Genomic DNA, 24,740 nt, shown 5'->3' on the forward strand with positions numbered 1-24,740 from the left:
TCCTTCATGTCAAAGCCTAAAGCTCTGGCCTGCTGAAAATAAGAAGCAGTTGGGACTGCACGGTCATGTATCCTGCCATTTCTGTGAGCACATACCTGCTTGCTCGCTCTTCTTCCTCCCTCACCAGGACTCGTTCTGACCTTTTTTTTGTAAAGGCGTGCTTCACTATTGCCTTCAGTTTCCTGGAGAGAGATCTGAGAAGGGCAGGCAAAATGTTCTTCCCCGCTTGCTTGAGGCCTCTTGTCCAGGTTGAATTTGGAAGCAGGAGGCAGCTTGTACCCACTGATAGACACGGGCTGTATTGGCTGGTCTAGCACTTGGCTTCCATTGACCACAACTCCATGAAAAGTGTTTCATCTCGAGGTTAGAATTGAGAGGTTGGAGGGGTGCCTGTGTGGCTCAGTTAGTTCAGGTCAGTTAGCTCAGTTAGCTCAGGTCATGATCCCAGAGTCGTGGGATCAAGCCCCACATGGAGCTCTTCTGCACATGGAACCTGTTTGAGATATTCTCTGTCTCTCTCCCTCCCTCTCCTCCCTCTCCTCCCTCTCCTCCCTCTCCTCCCTCTCCTCCCTCTCCTCCCTCTCCCTCTCCCTCTCCCTCTCCCTCTCCCTCTCCCTCTCCCTCTCCCCCTCCCTCCTCCTCCTCCTCCTCCTCCTCCTCCTCCTCCTCCACCCCTACCACCTCCCTCTCTGCCCCTCTCCCCAACTCATGCTCTCTGTCTCTCTAAAAATTTTAAAAATTAAAAAAAATAATAAAAGTCCAAGGCTTAAAAGCAGGCCTCCTGCCTCCAACGACAAAAGTCTGCTGTCTCCCTGTCACACCACCAGAATACCTTTAACAATGACTTGTAGAGACTTAGACTCCAGAGCAGATGGTGACTTTTAGTAGTGGCCTAGTTCGGGTATGTGGCAGTAGAGGTGCTGGAAGAGCATCTCCTAAAAGTCACAGCCTCTTGAACAGCGGCAGAGGACTGGTCCTGACTCAGAAGTCTGGGGCACTGCTCGTGGGAACCTTCAAGAGTTCGGTACCTTCCCTGCACCCCCACCTCATCACACTCCACTCACTGGGTGGCCAGTCCCATATCTCTCTTTCCCAGAGCAGGAGTCCTTGCCTGTCCTGTCCACTTCATCCCCGCTGCACTCTGCCCGCCGAATTCTTCCCCTGTATGCTTGCCCTCAGCCTTGCTCTCTCACCCAACCCCAGGTTGCCTGTGGGGTGCTGTCCCCCACCCACCCCTAAGCTCCTACTCTTATCTACACTTCCTGCCCTCACACAGTCCTTGCTTCCCTGCAGAAGCTCTTTTTCTCTGCTTTAGGCTCCAACTCCTCTGTATCCCTTCTGAAAGCTCTCCACACAGGCCATGAGCCCCACATTCCTCCCTCTTCCAAAACCTTTCACCAGGGGCCACTTGGGTGGCTCAGTTGGGTAAGTGTCTGACTTTAGCTCAGGTCATGATCTCACAGTTTGTGAGTTCGAGCCCTGCATGGGGCTCTCTGCTGTCAGCACAGAGCCCTCTTCAGATTTTCTGTCTCTTTCTCTCTCTGCCTCTCCCCGACTCATGCGTGAGCGTGTGTTTGTGTGTGTGTGTGTGTGTCTCTCTCTCTCTCTCTCTCTCTCTCTCTCTCTCTCTCTCTCTCTCTCTCAGAAATAAATAAGTCCCCATTCTCTGTGCAGGGCTCATCCAGCCCCTTTGCTGAGTCCTATCAGACAGACCGTGAGTAGCATGGCCCTAACCTGAGTATGTTTTTCTTAACCTTTTTGAGCCTGCTGCTCCTCAGCAAAGTGCAGGTGATGGGTAATAAAGTGATGCAGGTACCTCAGGGAACAGCAAGTAGAAAGATGCTACAACCAAGTGGCAGCTCTCAGGAGTAATAGGAGTGACACTCATGTTATTTTCTGATTGCTTAACTCAGGCTGGGCCTTGTGCTTAGGAAAATCTGCTGTTGTCCTATCTCTAACCCCCTCCTTCAGTTTATTGCACGTCATCTAAAATCCCAGGTCAGGGGCGCCTGGGTGGCGCAGTCGGTTAAGCATCCGACTTCAGCCAGGTCACGATCTCGCGGTCCGTGAGTTCGAGCCCCGCGTCAGGCTCTGGGCTGATGGCTCGGAGCTTGGAGCCTGTTTCCGATTCTGTGTCTCCCTCTCTCTCTGCCCCTCCCCGTTCATGCTCTGTCTCTCTCTGTCCCAAAAATAAATAAAAAAAAAAAAAATGTTGAAAAAAAAAATTTAAAAAAAAAAAAAATAAAATCCCAGGTCATCCACAAGATTGTCTAAGTTGACTGGAAGGTTCCAGGTGTTTTGGCTTGCTCCTTCTGTTGTTTTCCTCTTCCAGCATCCTGCTACCCCTGTACATCTATGGGATGTATGATGTATAACATACTCTTCCTTTCATCCCCATTTCATTCCCTAAGTTGATAGGCTCCTCATCACTATCTGTATGTGTCCTCGCACTGTGGTATGGGCACCCAACAGCATTTGGCTCTCATGGCCAGTTGGTATAAGAGTGGGTGGCAGTGTCAGACCAGAAGTAAGCCCAGTAGCTGCTCTTGCCTCCTCTGAAGCGATTTGACCAAGCTGTCCTCCAGTGGATGGACCTTGGAGACTCCTCTGCTGGGCTCTCAAATGATTGCATTGTAGAGCTCAGAAAGGTGGGCCTCAGGGCCCAAAGCTTGCTGTCCCGTTTATTCTGAGGCACGATGTTGGTACACTTTGCTTTACAAAAATTGTCCCCCAGAGACAATAGACCACTCTTCCCTGACTGTCGAACCTCCGGAGTTCTCTTCACTGCTACCCCTGTAGTGAGGGCCTCCTTTGTCTGGGTCCTACCTAGGTCAGAGAACAGACACTGGAAATAGATGGTGTGAGGCTTGAAGCTTTGTATGTCTTTCTTAAGACAGGGCTTTTTCTAAACAGTGACAGAGGACATCCCTTAAGTTGTCTCCAGTACTGCTCTGTATGTTTTATTTTTTTATTATTTTTTGTAATGTTTATTTATTTTTGATAGAGCACAAGTGGGGGAGGGCAGAGAGAGAGGGAGACACAGAATCTGAAGCAGGTTCCAGGCTCTGAGCTGTCAGCACAGAGCCTGATGCAGAGCTCAAACTCACAAACTGTGAAACCATGACCTGAGCTGAAGTCAGACGCTCAACCGACTGAGCCACCCAGGCACCCCGCTCTGTCTGTTTTAATTGACCATTAGCTATCAGATAGTCCCATCTCCCAAATTTTCCAAGATTGGACCTCAAGCATTCTTACTTCTAGCTGTCTCAGAACTATGTCTAGAAACCTGTATTTAATTTTTTCTCTTTCTTTCTTTCTTTCTTTCTTTCTTTCTTTCTTTCTTTCTTTCTTTCTTTCTTTCTTTCTTTCTTTCTTCCTTTTCCTTTCCTTTCCTTTCCTTTCCTCTTTTCTTTTCTTTTCTTTTCTTTTCTTTTCTTTTCTTTTCTTTTCTTTTCTTTTCTTTTCTTTTCTTTCCATTTAGAGAAAGAACACATGAGTGGGGGAGGAGGGCAGAGGGAGAGGAGGGAATCCCAAGCAGGCTCCATGCTCAGTGCAGAGCCTAACTAATGTAGGGCTTGATCCCACAACACTGGGATCATGACCTGAGCCAAAATTGAGTCAGACACTCAACTGACTGAGTCATCCAGGTGCCTCCTTTGTTAAATTTGTTTAAATTTTTATTTGTTTTTAAAATAATCTCTATGCCCAACATGGGGCTCAAGCCCACACCCCGAAGATCAAGAGTCGCACGCTTCACTAACTGAGGCAGCCAGGTGCCCCGAAACCTGTATTTAGTTTCATACAGCTGACCTTACAGAGATACTGAAATCCCTAGATTTATAAAAACAAAACCATAGATTCTCTTTCCTTATTCTGTAGAGACTATAATTTACCTACATGTATGTAGAGTTCATATGCACATGCAAAAGAGTGCTTCAACCTTGGTTTGTCCCCATTAAACTAGTCTCCTTTGCTTGTGGCCCTTTAAAACCAAGCCTAGCAGCCAAACTTCTGAGTTTAAGAGAAAATACTCCTATCTAAACCAGGATTGGCAAACTACAATCTGCAGACCAAACCTGGCCCATCTCCTGTTTTTGTATGGACCACAGGCTAAGAATGGTTTTTACAGTTTAAATGGCACAGGTAGGGGACTGAAAAGAAAAATACTTATATCATATGAAGATTACATGAAATAACACATTTCAGAGTCCATAAATATTTGAGATTCAGTCTCACCTATTATCTACGACACCCGTATGCCATCTGTAACTGCCTTCATGCTACCTACAGTGGCAAAGTTGAAAAGCACCTGGGTAGCTCAGTCGGTTAAGTGTCCAAATCTTGATTTCGGCTCAGGTTATGATCTCACGGTTCATGAGTTTAAGCCCTGCATTGAACTCCCCACTGACTGTGCAGAGCCTGCTTGGGATTCTCTCTCTGCCCCTCCCCTCTCCTTCAAAACTTAACTAATTAGTTAATAAGAAAAGCTGTGAACAAGACCATATGATCTGCAAGGTCCAGATATTTACTATCTGGCTCTACAGAAAATGTTTTCTGAAAGTCCTGAAGGCTCAGTGTGAAACTGCAGACAAGGAGGTATTTTACTGTTCTTGTGCATAGTGTCTCCGTTTGTCAATTTCAAACCGGTAGAAAGAGATGAAGGTATTATCCATTTTTCTTGCTAATCCCCCACAACCACCACCACTGTGGTTCTCTGGGGCCAGTGTTTCATGGTGGGGTTTTGAAGGAGAGACTTTTTTGTGGACAGGACTTGGAGATTCTGGTCAGAATCGCTTTATAATGTTGATTTCAGTTGTGACCAGTACCTTTTCAGATATTTCCTCCCACAAAGCCCATGTGTAAAGCTCATTCTTAACTGAGCTGCTATCCTCAGACTGTGCACTGGTGTGCTGTTAAAGTCCTCTCCATCCCCTGTGGTCTGTGCTTGGCATTTTGTGTCCTCAGGAAGATGTATGACCACTGTCCACCCAAAGTAACCAAAATGACAGCTTTTTTTTAGGGTGTTTTTCTTGTAATGATTCTTCAGCTGCCTGCCTATACCAGTGTTTAGGGTAGTCATTCACTCCATAGATGCCCCATTATCCTTCCTTCTCCTCCAAAAAATGAAAATCTGGGCATAGAGATTATTACAGATTATTGTTCTTTTGGTATTTCAAATCCTTTGGAGGGTTAGGTATTTGTATTTAGCATTCTTGGGCATTGAATTGATCCCTTTCTTCCTAGTACACTTACCTTAATACTTTAAATCTCTTTCCACAGGTCAGATACCAGGCCCAGGTTCCATGATCCCTGGGCAGCCCATGCCAGGCCGCATGATTCCCACCGTTGCAGCCAACATCCACCCGCCTGGGAGTGGCCCAGCTCCTCCCGGTATGCCTCCAATGCCAGGAAACATCTTAGGACCCCGGGTACCCCTCACGGCACCTAACGGCATGTGTAAGTAGCGTGGTGGGGGGAAGCATCACCCTAGGGTCTCTCTGGGAGGGCTGGAGACAAGGGACAAAGGCTTTGTTCTCTAGATTATCTATAGTGTGGCAGGTCCGTGGACAGTACAGCCTGTGACAGGGATTCCAGAAGATCGATCTGTGGTCCATGCTCTTCACCGCCCCTGATGAGCAGGTGCACAGGTGACGAGTGCAAATGCTTGCAGCATTTGGCTGCATGTGCCATAACCTTTGTGGCCTGCACTCTCGACACTGAGGTCTGTGGGGAGGCCAAAAGGTCATTCCTCGCCTGCTCCTATTTAAGCCGGTCTAGCTTGAATCTTATTAGACATACTGAGCTGCTAGTTGTTTTCCTACAGGAGCCTCTATGGACACAGGTTTCAAAATTGGAGGGTCAAAGAAAGAAAAAAACAGTTTAGGGCAGAAATAACAAGTTTCTCATATCTACTCCGGGATGTCGGTAGTAGCAACTTAGACTAAGGAGGGAGTATTGAGGGGCTATGTTGAGAAGGAACAGGAGGTCCCAGCAGACTCCATGGAGAGGACACAGTGTGTGTCTGGCAGGTGTATGAAGCCAGTTCCTTGCTCTCCCCCAGTCCTGGCCTCCAGAAGACTGCTTCAGAAGCTCTGACCTGTCCTTTACTCCTGTAGATCTTCTCAGAATGGTCCCAAAATGCAGTCAGTAGTGGCCAGATAACCCAGCCACGTCTTTAGTCCTGGTTCATTTAGATGTTCACATACGTGCCAAGGAGTCAACTCCTATTGACGGTACCGAGAGCTAGGTCTCGAGAATTCCTAGTCTCCAGGAGCTGTAGTTGGGAAAACAAGAAATGAACAAGTGGATAGTAGTATATAGGATTTACCACAAAGTGCCTGGAGTGAGCTGCAGCCCTCAGGGAGGCTTCACAGGGCCAGGAGGCAGGCTTCACAAAAGCTCATCTCCTTTCTCTCTGGGCCTCTAGGGACTAAGATAGTGTGGGAGCATGGAAGAAAGCCGTGTAGCTGGGTATAGGATCATGACAATAGAAAAAATGATCTCCTTTGAGTCCCAGTCAGAGGTTGTAGTATAGGGATACTTCTTTTCCTTGGCAAGAGAACCTTCACGTCGTTAACTTACAGATGGTAGGCAAATGTGTCAGCCTGCCGGGAGACTTGCCCGATTTGCCATCCCAGTTGCAAGAGCTGAGATCACTGGTCTTTACACTGTCCAGGATTTCATCCTGAAGGGCCATCAGGGGAGCACCTTGAGAATATGGAGGGTTTCAGGTCCCCACTACCTGCCACAAGTGAGTGTTTCAGGGATTCTGAGCCACTGACTTGGCTGTTGGGTACCAGGCAGGCCTCCTCGGCCAGGGTGCTTCCTCCCTTCAGGCCTTAGTTTCCCCCTCTGAAAAGAGGACTCAAGAGATTTGACCAGTGGGCTCTCTCTCAGAGCTTTGAAGAGCTTTGGCAGTTTGGTGGCAATCTCTTGGGGGGAAGTTGGATGAACTGACCAGTGAGCAAGGCTGTGCTTGAATTATTTATTTGTTTCATATGTTTTTATGTCTGACAAAATCAAAAGGTTTTAAAAGCCCTGGATTAAATAATCTCTAGGGTTCCTTTGTACGCTAAGCAGCTAAAGTTGAAATAGGAAAGAGCCCCAGACACTGATACTAATTGTTCCCTTCAGGACCTGACCTAGTTTTGGCCAAAAATCCAAGGACTGCAGTTCAGGAGCTGTGGGGCATCCCAGGACTGTCCACCTTGTGAGCAGCCGCCTCGAGTGAAGCTCTCTGGCCCTGGTGGAGACACTTAATCAACAAGAAGTTATTGATAATCTATTTTGTGCCCACCTAGGCCAGGCACTGTGAGAGAAAGAAGACCCAGAACTTGCCCAGGAAGGAGCTTATCATTTAACTGAAGAAAAAACAATTAGAACCATCAAAATGCAATAAACTCAAAATACACTTAAGTTCTGACAAGGTCTGGAGTGATTCTTGGAAGGGGTGGGCCTCGCCTTGGAGGAGGTTGGGACAGATTCAGACACCCCAGCACCTGAGCGGGGACCTGGAGGGCCAGTGGACCTGAACTGCGCAGACCACAGTGGCAGCAGTGCCACAAAGTCTGTGCTGATTGCCTGCTGTGAGGAAAATTACTTCCCGTGGCATTTCTCTCTGAACGGGCTCTTCCCCAAGCCCTTGCGTTTCCAGCAATGACGAGTCCCTCTTGGCTGTGTTTGCAGATGCCCCTCCGCCGCAGCAGCCGCCACCGCCTCCGCCGCCCACGGATGGAGTCCCTCCGCCTCCTGCTCCAGGCCCACCAGCCTCGGCCGCCCCCTAGCCTGGAAGATGCAGGCCGCGTCCACGCCCGGCGCCACCAGCTGGAGTGCGGATGACGAGACTTGTGTTCCTCAGCTTCCTTGGGTTTCTTTTAGGATTTTTCTCCTCACAGCCCCAAGCACGCATCCCATATTTCCCCATTCCTCTTGCCAGCCCTCTCCATGCTCTGACACCTCTTGTGTTAGTTCCTCAGCCAGTACACAAGGAGAGGCTTATGGTGACAGTGTGCCCTGGTCATCCTGACAGTAGCCCGCATCCCCCACAGCCTGGTGTGGGGTATGCGTACAGTTTCTCTGCAGGTCCTGTCAGCATTAGATTTTGATGTCTGTCATTTTGGCTCCCCCACAGTTTTTTGCTTTGTCTTATGTGGATAATGCTTTATAATCATTATCTTTTTTTTTCTCCTTTGTCATTGTTGCTTTAAACGAGAGCATCCTAAATTAATAGGAACCAAAAAAATGGTGATGGGCAGAGGGAATAGCCAAAAGGAACATACCTAAAGGCATTATAAGTGACCTTATTTCTGCTAACCTGAGCTGAGATTGGTGCTGATGATGAAGTTTCATGAGACTTTTGCCCCACACAGACGCACCAAAATTCGAAGAGATGGGGAAGGGACCCCACTGATTTTATTCCCAGCGAGGACCATGAGGGACCTCCACCCTGAGTAGCGGAACACGCCCCTTCAGTCCCTGGTAGGTAGCGCACAAGCATTAGAGCAGACCCACTCCATCCCTGGCCCACCGGTTTGGCTTTCTATGCAGATGGTTTGTTGGTTTGGGGGAGGGATTTGGGGAGGCATTCCTTAGTTCCCTAGACTAGCCAGGAAAGCTGTAGGAGTCTAGGGCAATGACTATCGAATGAGTCTAGTCCACTATTCACTGCTTTGTACTCATTCTTTTTTTCCCTCTTTCAAAAAACCTTTAAAAAGGAAAAAAAAAAGAAAAAAGTAAGTAGATAGTGCTAAATATTCTAGCTCATGGAACTTGGTTAGGATGGCTGGGGGTTCAAGTCCCCAAACTACCTCTTGCAGTCCAGGGTGAGTGGGGTTTAGTGAAGCGGTACTTTAGGTTTGGGATGGGATTGGAGAAGTGGGGCAGGATCAATGGCCTCTCATACCTTCTCCCTTCCCTTTCTGAGATCTCACATTCCATCTGTCAGGGTTGCCAAGGAGATGCTGGGGGTACCAAGGAACCCAGTTGGCAATCAGAGCATCATGCTTTTGAGGGCTGGGGTACTCGGAGTGGGAGATTGGAATGCCATTCCAGAGGAAGAGCCACAAAAATGCCTTAACTTGAGCCCATTTCAACCCCTGCTGATGAATGACTTGAGAGTTCTTGGTTTTCTCTTGTCCTTCCTGCCTTCTGTTCTTCTGTGGATGGGGGAAGGGTGTGTTTGGTGGAGCTTGATTTCCAAAGCACCTGGCCTCTTCATGTCACCCTCTCAAGTGGCAGTTTCATTATTTAGAATGCAAAGTGGAACACCTTTTGGGTATCTTTTTCTATATATTCTGTAAAGCTTTACATATGAGAGGATGTAGGGAGGTATTTGTAAAACACCTCAACTTTTTCTCTTAGTATCAGAAAGCAAAAAAATAAATAAAACCACAATTAAAATTTGCCTTTCAAACCCTCAGGTGTTGCCTCTAACCAGGTAGCCCCGGTTACCATCAGAGTACTGGAACCAAGGAGACCTTGTTCCTTTTGTGTGTGTGTTCTAGACTCTCGGAGTGAAAATGAGCTCGTTCCTGCTGGAGTTTGATTCCAATGCATTTGCCTCCAGAAAGATCCCAGTGCCTTTTGACAGTGGCCAGGGTTTTTTTTTTCCCTATTTCCTGCCAGTCTTTCCCAAAGGAAACTCATTCCAAATACTTACCTTTTCCACTGGGTTCTTAGAAGGAAAATGGAATTCTGGTTCATACTGTGGTCCCTTGTAACCTCAGGTCTTTAATGTGATCGCTTTCAAATTTAAAAGATCCAGGTGGAAATATTTTTACTATGCTGGTAACAATTCTACAGAATACCTGAATTCTTAACACTGTTATGTTTCAATATAAGTGGTGACTTTTTCTTTTCATGTCTTTGATCTGGTTTCGTTCCTGTAATACAGCCACCCAATTTGGGGGGGGTGGGGATGGGAATAATACGTGGGGTTTTTTTTGTACAAACGTGTCAGTGTGGTGTTATTTTGGAGAAGGGGGAGTTTTGGAAGATTGGAGGAAATTGATCAAGAAGGCCTAATCTCCCTTTTTCAGTGAATAAATAGAACGTTTCTGGATTCTAGTCCCATTCTCTGCATTCACACATCAGTCTCTTCATGTGTCCTATGAAGAACCTAAATATTCAGCCCCACCCAGTTCTGGTCAGCAATTAAAGTTCAGTGATTCGGGGCCTCCTGACTGACCATTTCATGACACTTAAGGAGTATACAGTTAAATGTGCCTTGCCCACTGTTTGTTTCCATGGTAAAAATGAAGAAAGGGGTATGGCCAACATCCTGACCCTGCCAAGAGAAGAATGAGTAGTTTTGCTTTGGCAAGCTAGAGAATGTCAGGATGCAGTGTAGACAGCCTCAAGTTGGAGGCAGGCCTTAAGGGCAGTTAATTCTGTGAACCTTGATACACTTTTAAGGACAGCCTTTGAGCACCCACAGATGCAAACCCTGTGCAGAAGACAGAAGCCATTGCCTTCAAGATGCGTATGAACCCAGTGAGGCAAAAAAAAGTGGAATCTGGGTCTGCAGAGAGGTGAACGTTCGGCTTCTTCCAGAAGTGTGCCGGGCCAGTTGTGCTTTGCTTTCAGACCTGTTCCAACTCTTCCCTCCAGTAAGGGGTGTTCAGGCCAGCGGGGTCCCCCAGAGTTCCATTGCTACCCTAGGGTGATGAAGGAGGTTAATCCTTGATCCAAGTTAAAGACTGGTTTATAAACTTGAGTGTGAGTTCTATTTAAAGCATAACAGGACATGTACAATCAATCAATCTCCCACAGTCTCCTCAGATCCTTACTGTGGTGTGGTTCCCCCAAATGTGATTAAGGACAGCAGTTTTCCAACCTCAGTATGGATCAGGGTCACCGATAGGATTTTTCGCATGCAAGCAGCTGAGCCCCGCCCTCAGAACTGATTCAGTAAATCTGGAGTGAGTTCTGAAATTTTGTGTTTTTAACATATTCCCAGGGGATCCTGATGCACCTGGTCAAAGGACCACCCTTTGAGAACCACTACTCAGGAAGGCTGTATGGTAGAGCAAGATCTCTACGGTTCCTGACAGTCCATCCTATGAGCTCCATTAGCCCAGTTAACATTTGCAGGCGTATGTGCCAGGCATTGGACCTTGCATGCCATGAAATAAGAACTATGAATAAGGTAGGCAAGGCCACTGCACCGCAGGCTGCTTATGCTCTTATGAGGTGGAGGAATACCAGACCCAAAGTAGCTAGTAAGAAATAGGATTTTTTAGAGAGTGCCAAGTGTTCCTGAAGAAAAAGAAACGGTGTAATTGAGCTTTCTGGGGCGTAAGGTAAATAGTCTGTGAATTGGATGTGCTTTCACAATTTCTGTCCTGTCCTGTCCCACTGGATGTGATAACCCGAGGAGGGTTCATCTTTCCAGGAGGACCTCATCCTAATAGAGCACCCTTTTGTCTGGATATGCAGTGCCAGCCCTGAGATGTCTTTATGGAAACCCCACTGCTTTCTGTTCAACCGTTCCTGGAACATGATGGCACTTCAGTTGCTCCTGTTGACGGAGGACTTCTTGGGGACAAGGTCAAAGTACTTTGATCCCCTGTTAATGGGTTATGTCCATCCAAGAAAGTCACCTTGCAGAATGGGATGGAAGCCCAGGAGCCCTGATGTTGGGTCTCCTTGTGAATGGCCCCCCCTGGACTTCATTTCCCTGTGGCTTGTTTTTAGGCCTGCCACCTCTCCTATTAGGAAGCACCTTTGACCCTGAACTTGAAACCAGAGCTGAGACAGTAGTGACTAAAGGGGGAGAGTCCTGTGAATCAGCTTAATCAGAGGTTCCAAAAACAGCTGGAGCTAGCTCTCCCCGCGGATCCCCCAGCCCTCTCCCAACTCGTGAGACCCCAAGGAGGGAGAGCCTTTTCTGATCCCCTCTTCCTGTTCCTCACCTGCCTTGAAGAACTAGAGCCATCTTTATTCTCTTGTGTCCCCAGAGGCCTCTCGAGGCCCTTCCACTACAGACCTTTAGGGTATAGCCTTTGCAGACTTCAGCAAAATAGCCATGCCTTAATACAGCACTGTGACCACCACCTTTAGACAACTGAGGAAAGAAAATACCCCCCACTCTCTTCTACGGCAACCTCCCACCTAAGGTGCTCTCACTACCACCAGATGGTTCCTGAGGGAGTTAGGAAGCAGCAGTGACATTGGATGGTAATAACCCCGTTGCACAAGCTGATTTCCATGGCTGATTTGGCCCTGCCACTTACGGATTTCCCATGGCCATCCAGATTGACTGGCATTCCTTTTTCCGGTCTGCTTATGGTACAGTAGCTGTGGGGTTCCTGAGAAGCACTTGGAGAGGTCGCCAGCTGGGAGAGGCGTAGTTGCTCCATATCTGATGCTGTGTTGGCTGTGCTGTGTGGCTTTCTCCCAAATGACTTGGCTTTAGGGTAATGAAATTCAGGGGCTTTTGCAGCAGTCTTGCAGCAAACCCACTGCCTGCCTGGACAAGATGCCCACCTCTAAATTGTCACATGCTTTTCTAGGATCAATACTTGTACAATTGAGAAGAACCCAGTTCCTGCGTGAGGAGGTGGTTGTCAGCGCTAATAACTCAAGTCCCTGGCCCTTGGTTCTTCTCTTCTTCCTGGTAATAGTGCAAGAAGGTCCACTACCAGCAGCTCATCCCCAAAAATGGTCAGAGAGCTGACTGCCCTGCAACCCAGAACTCTGCTGGCAGGGGAGAGGCCATGCTAGATGGCCCTTTCTGACTCTGACTTAGGACATGAGTCTGGATTATTGTCACACTCTACCCTGTTAAGAAATCATAGCATTAATGTTTCAATGCCCAGGTGTGGGTGTTGGGGTTGGGAAGAGAGGCAGGGCTTCCATTCTGCCAAGTGAGGCCTGACCTCTGCATCCTGATCACTCTTATGAAATGAAGCAAGAATGAAAAGGTTTGAAATCAAGATCTTAGCATAAGTCCTGGCCTTACCAATCTGTGTCAGTGTGCAAATGTGCAAAATGGTAAGGTATTTGTAGCATGATGGTGAAGAACGAGACAAATTAGAGTACAGTACTAGGAAAACTAAAATGACAGTAGTTACTACTGAGGAACCATGCTGCATCCTGTCCCAATGAAAGTATGTCCCAGCCATGGCAACCAAAGCAGCTCCTGCCCTGGACAGCCCCCTAGTTAAGCTAGAGGCTTTCTGTGCACATGGAGGCAGGCTGTAGCCATGGCAATGGGCCTTATGCCTGCTTTGGTACTGGAGGCAGGTTGCCAAACCCAATAGGAACCTCCGAGGCATATGGAATCTTCATAAAGCATCCCTGATGCCCAAATGCAAAAAACTTGAATGGACATGGGCACAAGCTCTAGATCTAATTTTCCTTTTCTTTCACTCCTATGTCTTAACCACTGTGCCCAGAAAAAGTATTGCATTCACTGGACACTATGTTTACCACTTTCAACATATGTGAGTTGAGTTACTCTCCCAAGGTCACACAGATCTGATGCCGAATCCTGCTGTGTCACACCCCATTGCACGATGAGCTTCCATCCATCTCAGAGGTGTCACCAAACCAGGTATGCTGTGCTGAGTTCTGAAACTGCTGGTGAGGTCTGCTAGGGAGGATCAGAATGAAAGTGAGTGGCAACCATTGATATAAAATCCCAAAATGAAGAAGGTTAAAATTTGTCTCCCAGGAAGGGAAGAAGGTCGTTGAGGAAGGAGACTTTCCATATTTCATTTTATACCATATGCTCGTTATAATTCAAAAATTGAACTTAAGGGGTGTCTGGCTGGCTCAGTTGGTGGAGCATGCAACTCTTGATCTTGGGGTTGTGAGTTCAGACCCCAGGCTGGGCGTGGAGCCTACTGAAAAAAAATTTTAATTGAAAATAAAAATATATTTAAATATTTAATGAAATATTTTAAAACGAAAAACAAGTAGCTAGAGTCTTAACAAAGAAGTGGAAGAATGGCCCCGTTCAGACCTTATGAAAAACACACGAGTAGTTGTCATACCCCAGACCTCAAAGGGACCCATCCTTGAGGCATCCTTCCCACACAGACTGGCCTCAAGAAGGAGGAGATAGACGTGTCCACCAATATCCTCCACTCTGACAAACCACCACTCAAGAGTCCAGGAGACACAGAGAAGCAGAGGAACACCTAAAAACATGTACATAGGCCAAAAAAGAAGATACAGGGATAAGCTACAGACAAGGGAAGCGAGATGGGGTTGGAGGCTGTATTAGTGCCTCCGTGGCCAACCAACAAGTACAAAGCCCAGCCTGACCCTCTGCTCAGAGAAGGTGGTTGTTCCAAACTGGTATTTACTGTCCCCAGAGGCAGCAAGAAGCCATGTGGAAAGAGCCTCAGGAAGTCAGCCCCTTTGCGGAAAGCTCCAGACCTATGGTTCTGGGGTGGGAGTACCTGGTTGCCATTCATTTGTTTATGCTTCTACACCACCTCAGGGAGCCTCCCTGTGCCTGACCCTGTGCAAAGTGCCTTGCAATCCAGTGGGGAATTATCGTAGACAATTCAGTGACAGGTTCGCAGAGGCAAAAGGTGACAGGAACTGAGCTTTCTGGGGTAAGGAGTTTGCCAGGCAGACCTGGAAGGAAGGGAACACCAGGCCTGCTTAACAGACCGCTGCAGCAGTAGTTTCAGTGAGAGAAACACACTTTGAACCAAGGAAATCCCATCCAGAGCCACACGCTAGGACATTAAGGGATAGATTCTCCAATTTAGTCATCTATGTGGCTGCCTAGTTACAGAAATGGGAGTGTCTCAAATACCAGGGGTGTCACGTCTAAAGTGTTGACCCTGAATGTCATCATTCGGGTCATTAACACATCAGGAGGTAGACGGTTGCTTTGGGCAATAAACTAGGTAACTAGGCCACAACTCTCCAGCCAAGCAGGGCTCTGGGGATGAGGGGTCCCTGGCCGAACTGAGCTTTGGACGGCCCGCAGACTACTCTAACGCTGGGCCTGGTGCCCGCGCGTCCATAGGCTGTGATCTAGGCCATTTGGGTCTGTCCAGGAGCTTTAACTTTGGTGACCTGGAGCACATGGGCGGTGATGTATCCTGCGAGGAAGGGACCAGGATTAAAGGCCGCTGTCCAGGCTGCCCCGAAGAGGCAAGAAGGAAGGTGGGGTAGTCGCAGTCAGAGGAAGGTCTTGCCCCCTGCCCCTGGGATGCGTTGCGGCGGGCCTGGCTGTGCAAGGTATGGGCTTTGGCTATGGACGGATTAGGTCTGATCCGATTAGAGCCCGGGCCGTCGGCTTCGCCCCCTTGCCTGGCGCTGCCAGCGCCCGCCCCGCCCTCGTGGACACCCGCAGACCTCCCCGAGACCCTTCCCCTCCCCGATCACGGCACTGGCGCAGAAATCTGAGAGGCTCCGTGCACCCCGGGCTCGGCTCATTTCCACAGCTCCAGCTCGGGCTTCCGCCCCCTGCGGCCCTTCCGAGCCCCGCCCCAAGCTTGCGGGTGTCTGGGCCCCCGCCTCCGTGCTCGCCGCGTGGCGGGTGGGTTCCTCGCAGGTGGGGGGCCCGTGCCAGCCCTCCACGGAGAGGGCGGGCCCCGCCCCACAGGTCTCCCGCCCGTGCACCTGTCGGCTAACGCCACGCACGGCGCTGTGCTCCGCACCCGCGCTACTCCACGTCCGTTTGTCTCGGCGTCCCGAGCCGGGGGTCTGTCTGTCCCCGGCAGGCGGATCGAGCGGGGCCGGCGTCAGAGCTACGTGCGGCGGGGCGGGCGCGGCGGGCGGGGTGGGGGCGGCGCTGAGCGCGGCAGCGGCGGCGCGGGGAGGCGGGGAGGCGCGGCGCTCCGGGGACAGCGGCGGACGGCGGCGGCGGCGGCATGCGGCTTCTCGCGCTGCCCATCGTGGGCTGAGACGGCCGCAGCGCGGGCGGGAGGCGCGGCGGCCGGTGAGCCGAGGGCGCAGCCAGCCGGGCAGACCGCGGACAGCGGTCGGGGCGCCGCGCCATGGGCCGAGCCGGGGGCGGGGGCCCGGGCCGGGGGCCGCCGCCTCTGCTGCTGCTTCTGGGGGCCGCGCTGGTCCTCGCCACCCGGGCCGCGCCGGGTAGGTACCGACTGCGACCAGGACCCCCGCGGCCCTCGCGCCCCACCCTGGGCCAGGGTCCCGCTGGCCTCGGGTACAGGCGGAGTTAGCGAGCTGTGGCAAGGGGGCGGGGCAGCTCCTTGCCCGCGACCGGGGCGGGGGAAGGGGCGCGCGAAGAGGTGGGATACTTGGGGGAGGCCGAGGGGTTGGGGGCGGCCCCGGCCCGGGTGTTCGGACAGAGGTGCCGGTTGGGGGAGGGGCCTGGGTGGGAGGGGCCTGAGGGTGAGACTTCGGGGCGGGACCTTGAGGTGATGGGGCCGTGAGGACGAGAGTTGGGGCGGGGCCTGGCGTGGGGCGGGACCCTGAGGGTGCGACTTTAGGGCGGGGTCTGGAGGTGAGGTGGAGCCCTGAGGGTAAAACCTCCGCCTTGGGTGGGAGGTGGGAGCAGCCGCGGGTACACTGCGGGCTTGTCAGGGGCGGGGTATGATGGCCGAGGGGCGGGGCCTGAGCGAGAAAAGGGCCCGGGCGGGGTGGGGGCGGGGCCTTGGGAAACCTTGAATTGGTCTCTTCGGGTGGGCGGGGGGCGAGGCCCTGACGCCGCGCCCCCTACCTCCTGTCCACAGCCCGTGAGGCTGGCAGCGCCGTCGAGGCCCACGAGCAGGTGAAGAGCATCCTGGCGAGGGAGCCGACTGCCAACGAAACGAGAGAGAAGGCCGGCCCACCAGCAGCTGAGGAAGATGAGACCTCGTGGACCGCACCTGGCGGTGAGCAGGCCATGATGGGGCCTAGTGTCGGGCCAGAGGAGGTGCTGGAGGCGTCGGCAGCCGTGACCGGCGCACCCTGGCTGGAGGCTGACAGCCCTGGCCTGGGTGGAGTGACCGCAGAGGCCGGCAGCGGCGACACCCAGGCCCTTCCAGCCACGCTCCCGGCTCCCAAGGAGGCCCTGGGACAGTCATCGATGGCCCCCTCCATCCCCAAGGCTACAGAGGCCAGCAGACCACCCTCCCCCACACCTGGCGACATGCTGAGCCCCGGCCCAGAACACCCCAAGGAGAGTCCCTTGGAGGTGTGGTTGAACCTGGGAGGCAGCACACATGACCCTCATGGGCCAGAGCCCACATTCCCCTTTCAGGGCACAATGGAGCCCCAGCCAGCGTCAGATATAATTGACATCGACTACTTCGAAGGATTGGATGGTGAGGACCGTGGTGCCGACCTGGAGAGCTTCCCAGGGTCGCCAGGAACCTCAGAGCACCACCCTGATACTGGGGGAGAGACCCCTTCCTGGAGCCTGCTTGACTTATACGATGACTTCACCCCCTTTGATGAATCTGACTTCTACCCCACCACATCCTTCTATGATGACCTTGATGAAGAGGAGGAGGAAGAGGAGGATGACAAGGATGCAGCGGGAGGTGGAGACCTGGAAGATGAAAGTGACCTTCTGGTGCCTACCGAGAAGCCTGGTCTGGGGCCCGGGACTGGCCAGCCTACCAGTCGGTGGCATGCTGTCCCCCCACAGCATACTCTGGGGATGGTCCCTGGCAGCAGCATCGCCCTCAGGCCCCGCCCTGGAGAGCCAGGCAGGGACCTGACCCCAAGCGAGAATGGCACTGAGTGCCGCAGCGGCTTTGTGCGACATAACGGCTCCTGCCGGTCAGTGTGCGACCTCTTTCCAAGTTACTGTCACAATGGCGGCCAGTGCTACCTGGTGGAGAACATAGGGGCCTTCTGCAGGTAAGGGTGTGGCAGGCAGGTGCACAGGGGCTTGTAAAAGAACTCCTGAAGAGTGTATGTGAGGCAGGCTCAGCGAAGAGGGGGATGTGATAGGCACAACTTCCAAGAGGTTGTGTGTTCCCAGGCCAAGAGGATCAAGAGACATTCACTCAGATATCTTCTATGGGGAACTACTTCTTAAATGTACTTCCTGTGATCTCATCACAAGGAGAGATTCCTCAGAAATAAGATTTTGTATTTCCTCCAAGCGTGTTTTCTTTACCAAACCACTAAGCTTTATAAAGGCAAAGGGAGGGGACTTCTCTAAGGGTTTTGGAAAGAGGTCTTTACTGGCTTCAGGTGTTTCGTTGGAGAGTTCCGGCTATGCTAGCAGAAAAAGTAGGCCTATAAGCCGACTCTGGAAGAAAGATGGCTGCGGAGCACTCCCTCTGAGCCATGTGTGCGGCTACAGGAAGACCCTATCTCCCTGCAGGGCATGTGTAGGGAGGTGGGCATGTAAAGTCAGAGTGAGGACCTTCTCATTGGGAGCAGACCCCAAAAGCAGCCATTCAAAAAGGTCAAGTCAAACAAAGTATCTTTCCTGGCATATCAGATGTGGTAGGGTCTCTTAATTTGGGGTAGTGGATTTTTCCCTTCTACCTTGATTTTTGTCTTCCTTGGGATACCCAGTGCAGAATGTTTTGAAGACCCAGAGAGGTTAGTGTCTCTAAGGACATTGACTGTAGCCACCATCCCATGCCACCTCAGGAATACCTCATACACCTGCCGTCATGGCGTGAGAGCTCACTGGCTTTTTGTGGAAGAATCACAAGTCAGGGGTGATGTGGATAGTTTCCTTGTCTCCATCCTCTACAGGCCCTAGAAGTAGAGTAGAACCCCCAGATTCCTCTAGTACCTGTTTCCATTGGTCCTAGGAGGAGAATTTCTGTAATCTGGGGGGTCTCTTTAAATGTCATTCCTGATGTTTCTCTTTCTTGGTTTTTTTTTTTTTTTTTTGGAGGTGTGTAAAGAATTCAAATTCTGTAGGTCTTGATGTTCTGATAGAAGAATAACATGTAGAAGGCGTGAATGTTGTGCCTTTGGCATTAAAGCTTGACTTCTAGTTCCTTCTTTCATATAAATGATCGTGAGATGATTAGGGTCAGTCATATAGGATGTGCCCACACGGTTCTGATTGGAGTAGTCCAGTCATTGCTAAAAGGAACCATGATCAAGAAATTATGGCAACAAGACCTTGCCTGTTGGTTAAGGGCTACCAGAAATATGTGGAAACCCTGTGATTTTGCTCCTCAAGCTTTTGTTAGGGGAACTACAGTGATGATTTTAGCCTGGAAGCAGTGAAATCATTATCTTCCACCCTATCGGAGGCCCGCATTTTCACCTTCAAAGTAGTCTTCTCCTATCACAGTATGAAATGTAGGGTCCTTGCTGCTTCTGGAGAGCTAGAAAAGGTCCCAGAACCTCCTGGAGCTCTTGGGACGCCCCAGTGAGAAATTAAGCTTGTCCTTAGTAAGCTGTGTGGGTGTGCTGACCAGGGACCCTCCAGTGGGTCCTGCCTCAGAAGGGCTTTTCCATAAGTCTCCCCCCGCCCACCTTCCCCACCCCCTCAGCCCCCCCCCCCTCACCTTCCATCCCGGGGTCACTCTCCGGCCTCCCCCCTCCTCCCCCACAGCCTCCTCCTCCCGCTGTGCACAACCAGGCTCGGCTGTGGCCCGGAAACTGTTTTGCATTCCACTCACAGGAGACTGCCAAGCCCTCAGTTGCAGACTGCAGCATGCCTTTGTCTCCGCCGCCCTGGCCCACTGCAGGGAAATGATCGGAGCTACAGCAGAACTTCTCCAGAGCAGCAAGTTAGCAGGATCTTCTTTCCCCGCCCTCCCCAGACACATAGCCTCCCTGGACTGCAGAGGGTCAGTTGGAAAAGAAAGAAATTTCCTGTTAAGTCACATCTCCCCACCCTATTCCGGAGGTGGAGGAGCCCAGTTCTCCAATGCTTAATTTCCCCATTCCTGGACCCCTTTTCTCTTGTCTGTCATTCACCCTGAGGTTCATGTCCTCCCTCATTTGCCTGCTTCTGTATCCTTCCACATCTTTCCTCTTTGAAGCAGCCTGGTTCCCATGGAAACAGCAATGTCATTGGAAGAGTTGGAGCCTGGGAATGTCCCCAAGGGCAAGAGAAAGTCACTCAACAAAAGGACTAAAACCCATCCAGAGGGTTGATTCTCACTGTGCTTTCCTGACATTTCTCATGGTAATAGGACACGAAGTTTTAGGGGCAGAATTTGGGGGGCTGCGATAGGAGGGGAATGTACATCCATCTTTGTGTTCGTCCTTGTCTGTCACTTCCTTACATTTTGGCGTCTGGATAGCCTGGTGAACTAGATGGGACTGCAGAACAGCAAGATAGGTTCTCAAGTGCAGAGTGAATTGACTGCTTTTGGAGCCAGAGGTCCTATTATCTTGTCTTTCACCCAGAGCCAAGGGCAGGGGGAGCTGAGAGAATCCTGTGATTGTCATTGAGGCTGCGAGGGGGAAAGCCAGGGTTCCCACCCTCCGCAGTCACTTCATACTCATGGGAATGACCAGTTCACTCAGTTTCTCAGTGCCCTGGTTGCCTTGTTTATATCATGGACCTTAGCGCTGCTCTGCCCACTTCATGGGACGTCTGTTTAAGATTTACTTAAATTCAAGTTAGTTAACATACAGTGTAGTACTGGTTTTAGGAGTAGAAGCCAGTGATTCATCTCTAACATACAACACCCAGCGCTCATCCCAACAAGTGCCCTCCTCAGTGCCCGTCACCTCATGGGGTGGTTGTACAGAGTCTCAGCTATGAGGCCTGCACAGATCGGGGACATCTCACTTCCTCAACACAGTCCCAGGAATGGGCTGTTGAGGTGATTATGGGGCTCAGGGACCAGGCCCTCGCTGTGGCCACGGCTGCCTGCCTGTCATCTCAGTCTCTCTCTGTCGCCGCCACAGGTGCAACACACAGGACTACATCTGGCACAAGGGGATGCGCTGCGAGTCCATCATCACCGACTTCCAGGTGATGTGCGTGGCCGTCGGCTCGGCCGCCCTTGTACTGCTCCTGCTCTTCATGATGACAGTGTTCTTCGCCAAGAAGCTATATCTGCTCAAGACAGAGAATACCAAGCTGCGTAGGACCAAGTGAGTCTGTGTGGGCCCGCCCCACCTGACCCTACGTCCGCACCCCTCCACCTGCTCCAGGGACATCGTCACGAGGGACCCGGGCACCTGCTCTACATCCCTAGTTGTGTTTTTCACACCAAACACTCATCCAAGTGTATCCATTCCTATGCGGGATGTGCTGGCATTGCCGTAGAGCCCAAGACCCCGTGGCCCCTCTGCCACTGTCTGGCACTATTCCCGACACCCCCCACCCCGGGGATAGATGGTGCTTAAAGAAAAGGCCACCAGTGCACCTGGCTGTGGTCCCCCGTGTAGGTCACTATGCTCACCCCACCACTGGCTGACTGCACCTGTTTCCCAGGGCTTTGTCCGTCATGGCCGGTGTGAGGATCCCACTCACACATCTACAGGAAGGAACCCCAGCTCCCTCAGACCTGCTGTCAGTACGGGCTCTTCCTCCACGAACACGGAAGAGAAGGGGCTTGGCAGTGCATTGCTGTAGAAAACTTGTCAACCCTTGGTCGGGACAAAAGTGCAAGGAATTTCGGGAAATCCACTTTACCTCTCCTAAGTAGAATATTGGGCGTGGGAGGGGCTAGGCTTAACTTCTGCTGTGGATTTTAAGGGCCAGATGGGAATAGAGTCTCGTGTCAGCTTCTCTCTCAGCAGAGGAGTGGCTGCTGTGTGCTTGTGTCAGTCAGCACGCATTTGCCTTTACATCCATGCCTTCAACACTTGGACGTGACCTTATATGCTGAGAGAATCACTCTTAGCACTGAGCCAAAGAATGTCCTAAAGTGTCACTGGAGTCAGAAAAGGAGGAGGTGGCAGTTCAGCCGCCTGGGGGCCCGTGAGAAAATTTATGCAGAACTGCCCCCAACCTCCCTTTTACCCTGTTGCCCCCTTATCCCCTCCCCCTGACCTGAAACCCCCTCCAGAGAATGTGACTGAAGGACTTTCCCTGGGTCCTGGGAAAAGGACAAACACCATCTGTTGTTGCTCCTTTGCTGGGTAAACTCATGCAACGTGCACTCGCTGGCCTTTCAGCTCACCATCCTGGGGCAGAAGGGGTCTCTCCATTGTGCCTGTGCACTGAGGCGGGGCCGTATCTATGCGTGTGATCACAAGCCAGGACCCTTGTTTCCCCACGCCTGCACCCAGGGCGGCTGCAGCAGAGGGGAGCAGAGGGAGAGGGTGCGACCACCTATCAGGATAGCTGCTGAGGAGGGTGGGGGAGAGAAGGGGCAACTGCTAGGGGGGCAGCAGCCAGAGACAGGGCCCGTTCTCGGCCTTCCTCCCCTAGCAGGCTACACATTTTGTACAGAGCATGGCCCCTGTGCCCCTTCAGCTCAAACGCTGTCACCCTCATTTCCCAGGGCCGGTTACCGCTCTGATAACACCACACGTAGCACGACAGATACTGCTGTGCTGTACTGACTCTAAGATACACATCGCCCCCACCCCCATATTCACACGTCTGAAATTGGTCGCTCGTATCTTATAACCACTGTTGGCCAGATGCAGTCATGATGTAGTTGTGAGTGCCTGGCGTTCGCGATCCTGGCCAGAGCTGTTCATATCACCATCAGTTCTTTATCTAATGTCACAATGAGCTACTTCCAGTATATAATAAACGCTCTAGGTGATAAGAAAGTATTGGATCACAGTTTAAATGGTAGAAGTTTTTTTCTCAGCGGTCCAGCAAGTAATGGCACATCTTATTACGGCCCATGGCATTTGATGAAATACAGTATTTGACCCAGGAAGCTCTCGTCAGGTTTGGCCGTGATCACTTCACTCACATTTTCCCTGCTCTCTTCTGTCCTAACCAGCAAATTCCGGACCCCGTCTGAGCTCCACAACGATAACTTCTCCCTCTCCACCATTGCCGAAGGCTCTCACCCAAACGTAAGGAAGCTTGGAGACACTCCCTGTACCTCCTTCCCCCCTGCCCTCACCTTGGCTCTCTGTGGTAACTTGTCTGTCAGGTAACTCTTCTTCCCCCCACAACTCCCCTCAGGCTAATGCACACCCGGCCCCTACCCTGTCTTTGATCTATTCCCAAGTGAGTGTGGAACCCCTCCCCACAGCTCTGGAGGTCAGCTCAGGGTGACCTGCTGGGATGGGGATTGTGGGACTGAGGGCAGGATGGCGTGTCACTTCCTTGATGAGCAGAGTTACAGGTAGTATGGAAGCTCTTTGTCTAGGAGGACTCCTGATTTTTAGCTTCGTCTAGACTTTAGAAGTCCGATTTGTCTTTCTCCTTTTCTCTCTATTTTCTGTATCAAGAAGAAACACTCTGCTTTCATTGAGAGAGAATTTCCTGGCAGGCACTGAAGTGAATGGTAGTTGCTCTTTGGGATGAGAGCAGAAACCTCTGGATGGCTAGGAAAACAGTGTCCTTTGTATTGTTTAAGCACCATAAAACTGGCAGGCATATATCCACTGGTGAGGGTAAGGTAAGCACAGAACACTGGTGGAAGCATGAGTCTGGGGGTAAGTTCTCTTCTTAGGAAGATGGGCTTGTAAATGTCAGTTGAAACCCAATAGAAGGTCCCAATAGACCAGTTTCTAAAGATCCTGGCTTAGTGTGTTATCTGGACCAGACAACCAGTTAAGTACTGGATACCGTCAGAGAGAATTTCATAAATAAAGCGGAAACCATCCAAGCTCCAGATCGTGTCACAGCCAAGTCCAGGAATTCGGCACATGGCTCGTGCTACCGTATGGGACAGCACAGATCTAGATCGTTGTTTTCCTTTTATAGATGGGTAAAGTGTAGCCCCCAGAAGGAAAAGAGAGAAGAATAGTATATGGGACCTTGTTCACCAAACCCCAGGAAAGAAGAACTTGGCCTGGTGGAGGAGGAGCAAAGAGGTCCTTTAAATAAGAAATGAAAGAGGTTAGTTTAGGATAATTTTTTGAAGTCTTTGATATAAAGGGTAGAGAAACAATAGATATTATTTTACTTGGTATGCATCAAGATATTAATAAGTTCAAGATGGACATAATAACCAAGGAAACAAGATGTCTTATAAACTTTAATCTTGATAAACACATTCATCAGCCCACAGGATATAGGCCTGTGCGTATACCCCCTTCCCACCTAGCCCAGCACCTCGAGGTAGTATGCATTCAGTCATCTGTGGAATACTGGTGACTGATGGCCTACTGCAAGGTCTTCTGGTTCTGTTGTCTGATCTGCCATCTCATACATGTGGGGCAGCAGGTCAGACCTGTACGATGGTTCCTCCAGTCAGGGTATTCATTGTCCGCAGAGTGCAAGTGTCTTAAGAAAGTTTCTGACACATATATTTTCTATCACCCCAAGTGTAGAAAGACTCCTTCCCTCTTCCCAAAGAGGGAGAGGAAGGAATTAGCTTTTCTCGGAGGTCTTGGTTGCATGAGCCAATACAGAGGTTTCCAGTTCTTCTTGGCTGACCCAACTTTGTGGAAGGGACAGCATTTGTCCATGAACGTTCCCACTGACCTTGAACTCAGAACATGGCAAGCCTTAAAAACGGAGTGGAGCAGGGACTGGGCAGCTATGGCGGACTCTGCTGAGAAGGGCCGTGGGGTTTTCTGGGCAGTGCTCAGGACATCTCTCAGTGAAGTGGCGGCAAGATGAGTTCTGGAGGTCTCTGTCACCTCTTGGATCTCGAAGGTCATTCCCACCTGGCATCTTTCCCTCAACTTGTGTCCCAGGGGACATCATGTCCTCTCTGCCAAAGCTCTGAGCATGAGAGGGGATGCCTGTCCCATCCAGCAGGGTGTGTACTTGTGGATTTTCTACCTTCATCTCTTAACGC

At 50.8% G+C, this 24,740-nt stretch overlaps 2 protein-coding genes across 7 annotated transcripts in view; both read left to right on the forward strand.

Moving 5' to 3' along the window:
• Positions 1–9,859, forward strand: part of SMARCC1 (SWI/SNF related, matrix associated, actin dependent regulator of chromatin subfamily c member 1) — a 174,552-nt gene extending 164,693 nt beyond the window's left edge. For 3 of the 4 annotated variants that reach the window (XM_058727132.1, XM_058727131.1, XM_058727134.1), the window contains exons 27-28: positions 5,281–5,457; positions 7,687–9,859. In XM_058727132.1, coding sequence (XP_058583115.1) covers positions 5,281–5,457; positions 7,687–7,784 — 275 coding nt within the window. In that variant the 3' untranslated portion in view covers positions 7,785–9,859. Of the gene's footprint in view, positions 1–5,280; positions 5,458–7,134; positions 7,417–7,686 lie in introns of those variants that run through there. The other variant, XM_058727133.1, reaches the window with a different exon arrangement.
• Positions 9,860–15,839: 5,980 nt separating this feature from the next.
• CSPG5 (chondroitin sulfate proteoglycan 5) overlaps positions 15,840–24,740 on the forward strand; it is a 52,889-nt gene continuing 43,988 nt past the window's right edge. For all 3 annotated transcript variants that reach the window (XM_058727136.1, XM_058727137.1, XM_058727135.1), the window contains exons 1-4: positions 15,840–16,062; positions 16,665–17,778; positions 20,761–20,949; positions 22,764–22,839. In XM_058727136.1, the coding sequence (XP_058583119.1) occupies positions 15,966–16,062; positions 16,665–17,778; positions 20,761–20,949; positions 22,764–22,839 (1,476 nt within the window). In that variant the 5' untranslated portion in view covers positions 15,840–15,965. The remainder of the gene's footprint in view (positions 16,063–16,664; positions 17,779–20,760; positions 20,950–22,763; positions 22,840–24,740) is intronic.

This window comes from Neofelis nebulosa, chromosome 4 (genome assembly GCF_028018385.1).
Source record: "Neofelis nebulosa isolate mNeoNeb1 chromosome 4, mNeoNeb1.pri, whole genome shotgun sequence".
In the NCBI taxonomy this organism is placed as follows: Eukaryota; Metazoa; Chordata; class Mammalia; order Carnivora; family Felidae; genus Neofelis; species Neofelis nebulosa.